This window comes from Leptopilina heterotoma, unplaced genomic scaffold (assembly GCF_015476425.1).
Source record: "Leptopilina heterotoma isolate Lh14 unplaced genomic scaffold, ASM1547642v1 Lhet_44, whole genome shotgun sequence".
NCBI lineage: Eukaryota > Metazoa > Arthropoda > Insecta > Hymenoptera > Figitidae > Leptopilina > Leptopilina heterotoma.
The window spans coordinates 3,057,887-3,070,608 of record NW_025111084.1 but is presented as its reverse complement, the minus strand read 5'-3'; the positions used below and the strand labels follow the sequence as shown (position 1 = coordinate 3,070,608).

The following is a 12,722-nucleotide window of genomic DNA, read 5'->3' as shown; positions in this document are numbered from 1 at the left end:
TAATAATGCGAGAAGTTAATTTAAATTACAATTTTTACATTGCAATTATTTTCATGTAAAAAGAAATTTTTTTTCTAAAATGCAATATTGAATTAAATTTTGTTATGGTGAGAGAGTCTATTAAAATCTCATTTCGAACTTAAAAGTTTTACGTAAGAGAGTCAATTATACCGCTTGTGCGTCGAATAAGGTTTTGATAGACAGTTTAAAACAGTCAACTTTCAGACAACCACAGTGCTTTTTATTTTTCTTTTTTTTACGAGAATTTTATTATTGAAGAAACAACATATTCGAATATGACGCTGTCTTTTAATTAACTTTTCAGTATTTTAAAACTGACTGTTTAAAATTTCAAATGTATTCTCTCTTTATTTTCCTTCTCTGTAGAAGTAAATTTGCCTTTTGGTGTAATCAAAAGATTGAAAATCTTTACGATTTCAATTAATTTTTATAGTTAATTATTTTTAATCAAAGAATTTTTTCTGAATTACTGATTCCTGAAAAAAATAATTTTTTGAAACACTGTTAAAAAATATTTCTCTAATTGCACCGTTGTTATTATTATTATAATAATTATTATTATTATTATTAAAATTATTATTATTATGATTTTTATTAATTATTAAATTAATTAATTTATTAATTAGGTTTGCCACGAAAATATAATTTTTTCCTTTCCTTATTTTTCTCTGATTTCTAGACAGAATTTTGATTTTTTCTCTGATTCGTATAAAAAAATTCAGAGGGAGTTCTCAATTACAAAAGAAGATAATTTTTAGAAACAAAAATTTTAAATTAAAAATTTTAAGAGTGTTTATTTTAAAAATAAATCTAATTTCCCTCGATTATTTAAAATAATTTCACTAGAATTCTTTTGAAAAATTTAATTATTTTTAGTAAAATTTTACGAAATTTCAATTATTTCCAAATTTTTCAATTACTTGTTAGTAACTATTATCTTTAAAAAACGGGGGAATTAAAATACTTTAAAACACAAATTTTTGCAGAATTTCAAATAAAACTTCAAAAAAATCAATTTTTTGAAAAAATTAAAAACAAATTTTTTCTAAATAGAATAAATATGACTACATTCGACTGATACTCTTTGACAAATTAATTTCTTTACGAATTAGTAAATTAAAATTCTTTGAGAATTCAATTTTCTTTCAAATCTCTAGTGAAATTCTATGACGAATTTAATTTAAAATTAAATTTTAATTTTTTTCCACAAAATTCTAATTAATAAGATAATTTATTTTAGTGAAATCTTTTTAAAAAATTCAAGTTGTATCTTTAAAAAATTGTCATTTTTATTGAACTAAAATCTTTTCAAAATTAATTAAAAAATTAATTTTAATTAAATTGTATATAAATATGTAATAAAAGTGAATTTTCATTATTTATTTTGTAAATAGGTAAATAAATTTGAAATAAATTTAATTATTTACTGAAATAAGAAAATTTTTAAGTATTATTATCAAATTCATTATGATGCACAAAAATTTTCAAAGAAAATATTTTTCAAAAGAAATCAAGAATTCAAGATTTTTGAGTATTTTAAAATTTTGTTTGAAAACGAAAACTAGAATTTTTATAGAATTTGCAATTTGAATAGAAGTTGAAATTTAAACAAAATTCCTTGAAATTCGGTATTTTTCCCGTACTTTTTGATAAAATTCCCTGAAAGTTTTCCCTGATTTTCCTGATTAGTGGCAATCCTGTGGATTAAATTTGTAAAATAAGTTGTCAATTGAATTTTTTAAATTAAAAATTTTTGAATTTCATTAATCTGACAGCTATTTATTTAGCATGAAATTTAAATAAAATTATTACTAAATTAATTCTCAAGACTGTGTTTGAAATTAATAAATTATTCCCCGAATCCGCATAAGTACCTAAAACTTCACTTAAATTGAAATTTACAAGTCGCTCTTTCAATCAATCAGTGTATCTACACTTAAACTAGTAACTTTTTCACTCAATTAATTTTTAAATCATTCAACTAAATACTTCACTTTTTGAATTTATTTAGTAAGATAATTTTTTTTTAGGATTTATTGAACTAAATATTTAATTTTTTCAATTTATTTGGTTAAATAATCACTTATTTAGATTTACTTAGTTAAATAATCATTTATTTGGATTTAATTAGTTAAATAATTATTTTCTAGGAGTTATTGAATTAAATATTTAATTTTTTCAATTTATTTGATTAAATAATCATTTATTTTGATTAATTTAGTTAAATAATTATTTTCTAGGATTTATTGAACTAAATATTTAATTTTTTCAATTTATTTAGTTAAAAAATTATTTTCTATAATTTATTTAACTAAATAATTCATTTTTTCGAATTTATTCAATTAAATAATCATTTATTTGGATTTATTTAGTTAAATAATTATTTTCTAAGATTTATTAAACTAAATATTTAATTTTTTCAATTTATTTGATTAAATAATCATTTATTTTTATTAATTTAGTTGAATAATTATTTTCTAGAATTTACTTAACTAAATAATTCATTTTTCGAGTTTATTTAATGAGATAATTGATGTTTTAAATTTATGAAACGAAATAATTAATTTTCCAAAATTCTTTAATTAAATGATTTTGAGTTTGAATTTCCCTTTTTATAAATTTGTTTACCGAACGCAAAAAGCGATTTATAGATTAAAATAAGTGAAAGTTGATTTATTCGGATTTGTCGAATTTTTAATAGTATTAAAAGTCAAAAGAATGAAATTAAATAATTTTTTTTCTTTTTCTTTCTAAACTATAGACAAAACATCTAAAATTATCATCGAGGTCCTTCCACAATTTGCAGCACAACGTAGGCCTTCTGACCCTTACCACCGACAAATTGACAGCATCACCACGAAGAAATCGTGGCGAAACGAAAAAGTGCCGAAAAGTTTACGGTATGGATCAGAGGCTCCTATGGTGTACGCAATGCCGATGGAAGAAGGCGTGCACCCGTTTTAACGACTGAATTGTGCTCATCGATGGATATCGATGTCGCCGAAGGCGGGGGTGTCTTCTCTCGCCGAATTAACCTCAGGGTTTGCCAGTGCTAATTCAACTTCTTCTTCTACTTCTACTTTCTTAAATTATCAACCGTCACAATCACAACTACCACCTGCCAACTGTCAGTCATCGTTTCCAATTATCAAAAAAAAAAAAAAAAAGATTCATTGTCTCATCATTGTCCACCTCATTTCCATCGAATCCATACATCAATCGACGGTCGTCAAGTCACTCCCGCAATAAATTATTAGCAAATGAATTTCGATGGAAACGTCAATCCCATGACGGATGACGGACAGTTGAAGAGTCAAGAAAACTGACTATTTAATTAAAAAAATATATTCTCGGGTAGGTCTACAACTCGAGATTCGAAATAGTTAAAGTATATAAAAAAAAACCAATCTAGATAAACCCGAGGACCGTGAAAAAAAAGCGATCGCAGGTCGAGGAGTTTATCAATTTTGGCACTTGGCAAACCACAAACGGGGGTTATTTTATTTATTTTATTTTTTTTTCTCGTTTTGTTTTGTAAAAGATAAGAAGATAGATAGTAAATATTGTTGAACGAGAACCGGCGTTTATGGACTGGAGCGTTCTAATCGAGCGCGTTGCGCAATCGTCCGGCTGTCGTTCAAAAAAAAAACCATGAGTGTCGACTTGTTGCAGCAGGTCTCCCCGAGAGAGGATAAAACGGAGTTTTCTGGTTTTCGAGAGGCTTTATGCGCAAGCAATTGACAAAAAAAAATAGATAAGAATTGAAACCAGGAAAGAAAGAAAAAATTCCGTTCGATTCTCAGTTTCAAAAAAAAAAAAAAAAAAAAGTGTGTGTGACCTGCCGCATCTGAAGCGATCAAAAAAGAAAACAATTCGGTACGTAATGGTACGCACTCACGAGTTTAATTCTTTGCTCGCTCTGGCCCGATCATCAAAAAGTGAGTGAAAATTGACGAACTCGGAAAGCGGATCGAATCGGTTGCCAAGCGATGCAACTTTAGAATTATTAAAGGGAATACATAGCAAATTGTGATATTTTCTCTAAATCAATTGGATCCCGAGGGTCGAAAAGAAAAAAAAAATAATGGCGGTTCGTTGAAAATTTGACGACAAAGTGGTTTTTAGAAGAAGAGAACAAAATTTTATACACCAATTCTATACTGCCAGACAAATAATTAAAAAAAAAAAAAGATCGTTGTTCGAGTTTCGTAAGTACCCGTACCTTCGAAAAAAAACTATATTACTTGTAAATATAATAAATGTGCGCGTAGGGCCCAGCGTTGATAGTCTTGGTATCTTATCCGCTAAAGAAAAAGCGACTCGTAGATCATGGAACGCGAGTAAAAATGCTGTGCAGTCGAATCGATCGATTTTTTACAAACTAGAAAAAATTTCCAATTTTCCCTTTAAAAAAAAACGTAATAAACGTAAAAAACGTAGTTTCTTCAGAATCAGTCACCCTTTTTTAAATATTTTTTTTCTAATCGAGAAATCAAGAGAAACAAACATTTGAAATTTGTTTGTAACTCTTTTTTTTAGTCAATGTGATCTCGATAACTTTTTTTTCTTTTTTAAGAGAAAAAGACGATCCTCTGCGATTTTTTTTTAATTTATTTCAAAGAGCTGCGATTTTATTATTATTATTTTTTTTGTTGTATATATAATTGTATAAATTATATATATAATAAAAATTATGAGAAAACGACGCTTCGGAATTCATTCGAGAAACTGGAAAAAGTTCTCGTTTGATGATGAATAACGCGTGCGTGTCGTTAAAAATAGAGAAAACAAATTTTTGTTTTTCCCTTGTTTCGACACGCTTAGTTAGAATAATTTTGTAAATACGTATATTTACCCTTCTCCCCCCCCACCCCATTCCTCTTTTTAAATGAAAGAGAATATTAAGGCCTCGATGAAGAGTGCTCTCTATTAACGATTAACATCGGAATGATTCTAATGCAGTCACTGTAATGTGAAGTTTCAGAATTTTACTATTTTGAAACTTCCAGTTTTTTCCCTTTCTTTTTATTATTAAAACTCAATATTATTTACTTAATAAAAATTTACAAAAATGAAAATTGCAAAAAATTATTGTTTATAGTAAATTTTTAAATTCTTTTGTAAAAAATGTATAAAAATTTTTCCCTAGAAAGTAAATTTTTTTTTTGACGTATATTTCATGAATTTTATTCAATTCGTGACAAAAAATTATGGCAGAGAAAATTATAATTTATATAATAAAAAAAATATATATATATTTAATCTATAAATTGATATTGAAATTATAAAGTATGTGTTAAATAAATAAATATATATCTATATATATACAAATATTAAAAAAGAGAAAAAATTTATAAAAAAAATGTAGATTAAATTGAGATTATAGATTTGCCTACTACTAGGTTTTTAAAAATTTTTCGAAAACTGGTAGTTTTTTTCGTTTAAATAACCCTATTTCCATTGATTGGAACAAAATTCTCAGTTTCCAAAAAAAACTGGAAAATTGTGAAATAATTTTAGAATTCTAGGATAGTTCTTAAAAATTTAAAATATTGGACTTAGAAATTAATATCGGGTGTTGAATAATTCAAAGACTTGAAAATTACGATAAAATGGTTAAGAGAAAATTTTAGGCTATTTGTAAAATTTTAGGACAAAATTTAAGAAATTGAACTTTTTGGAAATCAAAAAAGAAATTGAAATTTTGAAGTAGAAATAGAAATTAAAAATTGTAATTAAACTGAACATTAGGAATTTTAACTAATAAATTAAAAGAATTAAAAGTAAAAATTGTAATTAGAAAATTGAAATTAAAAAATTGGAATTGTAAAAAATTGTAAAATTGTAATTAAGAAATTAAGAAACTAAAATTAAGAAAATTGAACAAGACTTGAAAATTGAACAATGGAAATAGGGTAGAGACTGATGACATGATTTTACGAGTATCGCATCACAGATCGTGCCTTTTGGCAAATATGACGCCAATTTTAGACTGAACCTTGAACATTACAGTTTCTGCGATGTATTGACAAAAAGCAAAAAAAAAACTTTATTTCTAATACCAAAAAATGAAAATCCGAATCTAATTTTGTAACTGACAGTATTATGCCACTGATATCGTTTCAATGTTTTCTTTCTATCATCACACACACCGTACAAAAAATTTGATACATTTTCATTAAAAAAAAAGTAGAGTAAAAACTCGACAATTTTTTTTTTTGACTCAATTTGTTGAATTTGTTGTACGAGAAGTGAATTTTTCGAAATTGCACAAACGGAAACAATGAAATATTCTTGCGGCTATAAAGGATTATTCCCCTCTCCCTCCACGGGCTATATAGTTACTCTTGTTTTTGACAACCAAAGGAAGAAAGAAATTCATAATTTAGTCTTCTCGATTCTTGAAATAAAGTGATATCGAAAAACCTAAAGACGCTAGTACATTTAAGAATGTAATAAAAAAAATGTTTTTTTTTTACTCACTTTTCAATTGCCAGATGAAAACAAATTAGATTAATCATCGTGATATTTTTCCTTTTTTGGCTTGTAGATCTCAACCAAGTAAATCTGAAACAAAAATTAAAATTTACAATGTATTGATTAAAAAAAATGCTAATTTTTCGGACAAGATTTCAAGTTGGTCATTGGGATTCCAAAGGGGCATTTCGGGATCTCGATTATCCTGATATATCGTGCCAAAGTTCTGACTGCTTTTCGTTTTCTCAAACCACGAGAAATTAATTCTCGAAAAATATTCATTCATGAAAAAATGAAGATAATACGAAAGGAAAAAAATAAATAACAAAATAGCAGAGAACTCGCGAGTAGAAAGTAATTACCGTCCAATTAGGTACCTTGCCCCCTTCTCTTTTCTAGGTCAAATCCGCACAACTCTTTCGAGTCGATCAATTACTCGATCGATTAAAATTTCTCTTTTTAAGCACACACACACAACAAAATAATATCAATCTGCGAACACCAGCATCGCTGGCTGCAAAAAGACAATATCTCAGGGTATCTCAAAATATTTATTTTTTTACATTCCCGAGTTTTTCCAACTCGGAAAAATTTTAATTATCAAAACGAAAAAAAAATCCCCCGTCAGTCATCCTTTACTTTTGCAGTCGACGATTTTTTCCACTGTTCTGAACATTCAAATTTTCCACAAGTAAGAAAAGTAAAATTTTGTAAAATAAAATTTCGAGTTTCTCTAAATATTCCCATTGTCCAAAAAAGTTCAGAACTTTATTTTCCAGCGAGTTTTTCAAAATTTTTCATTTCTCCCTATCGCTTGAAAAAAAAAACATTCCATTTTCACAATTAAAATTCTGATTTCAGTGACTCAAGGCAAAAAAAAATTAGTAAAAATAGTTATAAAACGAAATCATATAATCGTAATATTTAAAATAAAGAAGAAAACAAAGAAATGACAAAAAAAATAATACTTTTACCAAAGTAAATAAGAAAAGAAAACATAAAGCGTCGACTTTACTGACGAACTCTGTGCACCATTACAAAGTACCTCAACACAACAAGTACCTTGTATCGCAAAAAAAACATATTAAACTTAAAAAAAAACAAAAAAGCAAAAAAAAAAAATTAGTCTTAGGTAAATGAAAAACGAAAAAAAAGAATCTTACCATGCGATACATATTTTCAAAACTCGGTATCTTTACTTAACGAACGCTTTTTCTCAGCGTCAAAAACAAAAACAAAGATATTTTTCGAAACTGAAATCAGACTTAGAAAAATAACGAGAAGACTGCAATCTTCTGTGAATTCTCCCCCGAGAAATAAAAAAAACATTTCTTTCCAAATCGAACTAAAATTTATTTCCATCGGGGGAAAATTGATTTTTATTATTAAAAAAAAAACTAAAAAACTAAAAAAAAAAATGCGACAACTTTTCGATCGATTCGACTCGAGGCTTCGACAAAACTATAAAAAATAAAAGTTCTTTTAAACCAAAAAAAAGAACAAATTTTTCTTTTTATTTTTTGGATCGAGAATTTAAAAAATAGAAAACGGGGGAAAAGTGTGTCGTCGCGGATACCTAATGGCCGGGATATATCATACCAAAACGATCTCATATCGATTTAAATAAAATGCAATTTTTCGAGATATGTACACACGACTTACGATCACAAGTTCAATGTCGATCGATAGAGGATCATTTCAAAACATTGATAATAGTGGCTGTTTAGTAAAATTCTATTATGATGAGAGAAAGAGAGTTATAGCCAATCTTTATTTACTTATAGGTGATAATTAAAATAATTATAAACGATTATTAAGTAATTAATTAAAATAATTAAAAATGATAATGATCCTTGTGAATCGCTTGAACTTTCATCGTTATTGCTCGTTCGTACTAAGCAAAGACATATTATATTATTATTATTAATTATTAGATATTAATTATTACCATCGTCATCGTCATGATCATCTTTCTAGAATATTATAATACCATTATCTTTAGAGCATTAGATTATTATCACCTACGTTGTCGCAATGTTGTATACACGCTAATTCTCTGCGAAACTTTGATTATTATATATTAATATTATAATAATAATATTACATCTATTAATTGCTATTGTCGATTATTAATACTATTATTAATTATTACGATGATGATTATTATAATTATCCTACGACCACTATTATTAATACTATAATATTATTATTATAATATTATTATATTATTATCATTAATATTATTATAGTTATTATTATCAATATTAATATTTTTAATACTATTAAAAATATCATTAAAAAAATATCATTGATATTATTATTAATATTACTATTATAATCATAATTATAATTATCATTACTTTGATTTTTATTTTTAGTTACAATTATTAATTACTATTAATTATTAATTATTAACTATTATTATTATTATTATTATTATTATTATTATTATTATTATTATTAATTATTAATTATTATTATTATTATTAATTATTATTATTACTATTATTATTATTATTATTAATTATTATTAATTATTATTCGTAATTATTATTGATTATTAATTATTGATTATTAATTATTAATTATTAATTATTAATTATTATTATTAATATTATTATTATTAATATTAATATTATTTATTATTAATATTAATATTATTAATATTTTTATTATTAATATTATTATTAATATTATTTTATTAATATTATTATTATTAATATTATTCTTACAATTATTATTATCTTTATTATTGTATAAAAATATATTAGGAAACTTGTTATAGTATTTCACAATACTCCACAAGGACGATATTGTAATCCGATTTAACAAGAAAAAAAGCGTTCGACGATCTCCGAGGGTGAAAGACACACGCTGATTTATTGTATATTTAACAAAAAAAAAAAAATAATGAAACTCGAATGAATTAATGTACCTTGCATATCGAGTGCTGCTCACGAATCGAATTTTAACATCGGACAAAGAATGGAGATTTTAAGGATAAAACGTAGATTTTAAATAAAAAAAAAATATATGACGCAAAAAAATACTTGACAACAATAAATAGAAATAGAGATGAGAAAAAAAAATGTTCTCTCTAAATCTAAATAAGCGATAAATCTCATTTTCAAAACGCCAAACAAGTTTTAATATTTTAATTTTTATCCAATAATTTAAATAAAACAATTATTTTTAATTTAATTTTTATTAAATAAAATTATGTTTAAGATTTTTTTCTTTTTATCTTTTCGATTTTTCAAAATAGAAAATTTTTCCACCGATTTTTCAAAAATATATTCCTATTTTTTCGAGAGAGAAAATTTGCTATTTTGCATTTTTGATTTATTGCTGATTTAAATTTAAAGAGTGTAAAAATTAAAAAAAGCAAATATATGCGAAAAAATAAAAAAAAGCGAGAAAATATACAATAGAGAACAAATATAAGAAAATATAAGAGAAATATATTGAAAAAAAGAAATGAAAGAGATGAAAATTAGTTTGTCGCGAAAGATATTTTTCTGAACTCCCCCCTTCGCCCTTTCTCCTAAAAAGTAAGAGATGCCCCAAAATAATAAAAAAAGAAGCGGTAATTATATTTTTTAATTATGAAAACAAAGGCTCTAATGACTTGTCCGATGTTTTGTTCGTGGCTCGTTTCTTCTTCCCTTTAAAAAAAAAAAAATATTGCGCTTGAGATTTTTTCCGAAAAAAATGCACCTTTGCGCGCATTATTGTGATTCAAGAAATCTCAAAACAAAAACTAAAAACTTCCATCGAGAAGAGCATGAACATCAGCAAAAATAAAAATGAAAAAACAAAAAAAAAAGAAACAAACAGAGAAAAGAAACAAAAAAAAAAATTGTACATACGCAATAGATGCCGAAATATATTATAGAAACTATAGTTTTACATTGGAAAGACAAATTAATTATAATTATAATTATAACGAAATAATAGAAAGCAATTGTATTTAAAAAAGAAAAGAAAAAACTATATAATGATGAATCTGATTATACAAAATTCTCGAATGTTTTTTTTTCCTCATTTTTAACGAAATGGAAAAATAAATGTTTCTGTTCATTCTCTTCCGTGCGGAAGCTTTTCAAAACAATTTTTTTTTAACCGTTCGGCTTACAATGCTGTAATCAATTATTATCGTAAGGTTCCAACATCGAACCCCGTAATTGTTTTTCGTGTATAATTGTGTGTCGAACAATTTGTAATTTTACAACAATTTTTATACCATGTGTGACATATTCTAATATTTAAACGTAGTGAGAAAACGAGTAGCATAATTTTTTTAAAACAACTCTCAAGTGTCCACAAGAAAATTTTCTTCTTCAATTTTTATGGGACATTATTTGCATAATTATCCAAAAGAATCAGAAAAAATTGTGTTACTTCGAAATTTATACTCAAATTTAAGTTTTTTTTAAGGGTTTTTTTCAAAGGTTTTTACAAAAGTTTTATTAAACTTTGTGTTTTGCTGTAAAATTTAACTAATTTTTGTTTATTTTTAACGGTTTTGGGTGAATGACAAATTTTCTTTTGAAATTTTAAACATTCTTTTTTTTCCTGGTTAGTTTTTAATTTGAGAAATTTACTTTTTCTAAACAAAAAAGAAATTAACTCGACAATTTTTAGGATTATAATTTCTAGATATAAAAATTTTACGATTCAATTTTTTACGATCTCACCTGTGGACATTTTTTTCGGAATTTGAATTATTAGACTTATAAGTAAATTGTCAAAAAGCTGAGGCGAGAATTCAATATAGACAATAGAAAAAAAATACTTTTGTTTATGGCATTGTAAACCGCACTGAAAATATGTCATTAACGATTAATGACTTTGAATTCTAATGAGCGTAAAAAAATATATTTAATAATTACAAAAGTTCGAGAAAAACGACAAAAAACAAATAAAAAAAAAGCGGTACATATTTATTCGTATTAAGCTGCGTTCGCTCGATCCGCGCAAATGCATAATAAAAAGAAAAATAAAGATATCAGTATAAAAAAAAAATAATAGTAATTTAGAGAGAGCTATAAATCTACGATCTACCCACGGAGCACGATGCTTACCGTTTACGAAAACGAATTTCTATATGTCGTAAGAAATCAGTCGTTTAAGTAGTGATAATTGTAGTCGATAAAAATTATATATCTGGAGTTGAAAAAAGAAAAAGAAATGAAATTTCAACTCCATCACTTAGAATCGTCAGCGATTTTTTATGTTCGTAGATTTTATTATGTTTTAATTTTTCTCCGATTTTTTTACACAAAAAATTCAAAACTCACTACTTCAGAATCATTGTAATACGATTCACGCTCTCAGCGGCTTCTCAATTGAAATCAAGTTTCAAAATTGACAACTCTACTTTTTAAATAAAATGAAAAAAAATATCAATGGGATTTTTAATTTTTAATTTCGCTATTTTACATTTTTCTTTCTAACATTTTTCTACATGAATATTTTAACATTCCGTTAAAATATTCGTTTTTTCTAATTCTCGTCTATTTAAAAAGAAAAAATATTTTAAAATTTGTTTCATTTAATGAGATTTGAAAAAATTAAAGAGTAAAAATATTCTATTCGGTTTTTGAGTGTTTTTCTAATTTTAATTTAGTTTTACAATTCTCGTATGAAACGAGAATCTTCTTTTAACAAGAAAATTTTTTTCAAAATTTACTTTTAATATAAATTCTTTTTTAAAAATGGTTTTATATTTCTTTTTTCAATTTGAAGCCACTGGGACATTATAAATTGATCACGTCACCGCTTTAATTGCGAAAAAGGCAAAATTCTTGTAAAGAGTCGAAATTTCTATCGCGAAAAAGAAAATAAATTTCTTTTCGGAAAATGTACAGCGTTGACTCAGTTGTGTTAAACGGAATATTTTTCAACAGTCGCGGTTCAAGTTCTAGAGAATGTAACTCACGGATGTGTTCTGACTTTTTTACCGAAAAATATTTCTCTAAGCAATGTTTAACACAGCTTTGAGACGAGGCAAACATTTTCCATTTTCATGCAGCAATTTTCGAAAATTGGCAATTTTTCCAAAAACCTTTCGAAAAATAAGACAAAATGTCAGAAATTGAAAAAAAGGTTCTTAAATCGAAATATTTCCACTTTTTGAAACTTGCCATCATTCATATTCATTTCTGAAAATAGTAATAATAAAATACAAAAGTTAAATCAAAATTAAATTATTTTGAATAATT

At 25.2% G+C, this 12,722-nt stretch overlaps 1 protein-coding gene across 5 annotated transcripts in view; it reads left to right on the top strand.

The window, feature by feature from the left end:
- LOC122506926 (zinc finger protein 704) overlaps window positions 1-4,904 on the top strand; it is a 138,684-nt gene extending 133,780 nt beyond the window's left edge. For 4 of the 5 annotated variants that reach the window (XM_043619358.1, XM_043619356.1, XM_043619354.1 and 1 more), the window contains one exon: window positions 2,783-4,904. In XM_043619358.1, coding sequence (XP_043475293.1) covers window positions 2,783-2,992 — 210 coding nt within the window. In that variant the 3' untranslated portion in view covers window positions 2,993-4,904. The remainder of the gene's footprint in view (window positions 1-2,782) is intronic. The other variant, XM_043619357.1, reaches the window with a different exon arrangement.
- Window positions 4,905-12,722: the final 7,818 nt, after the last annotated feature.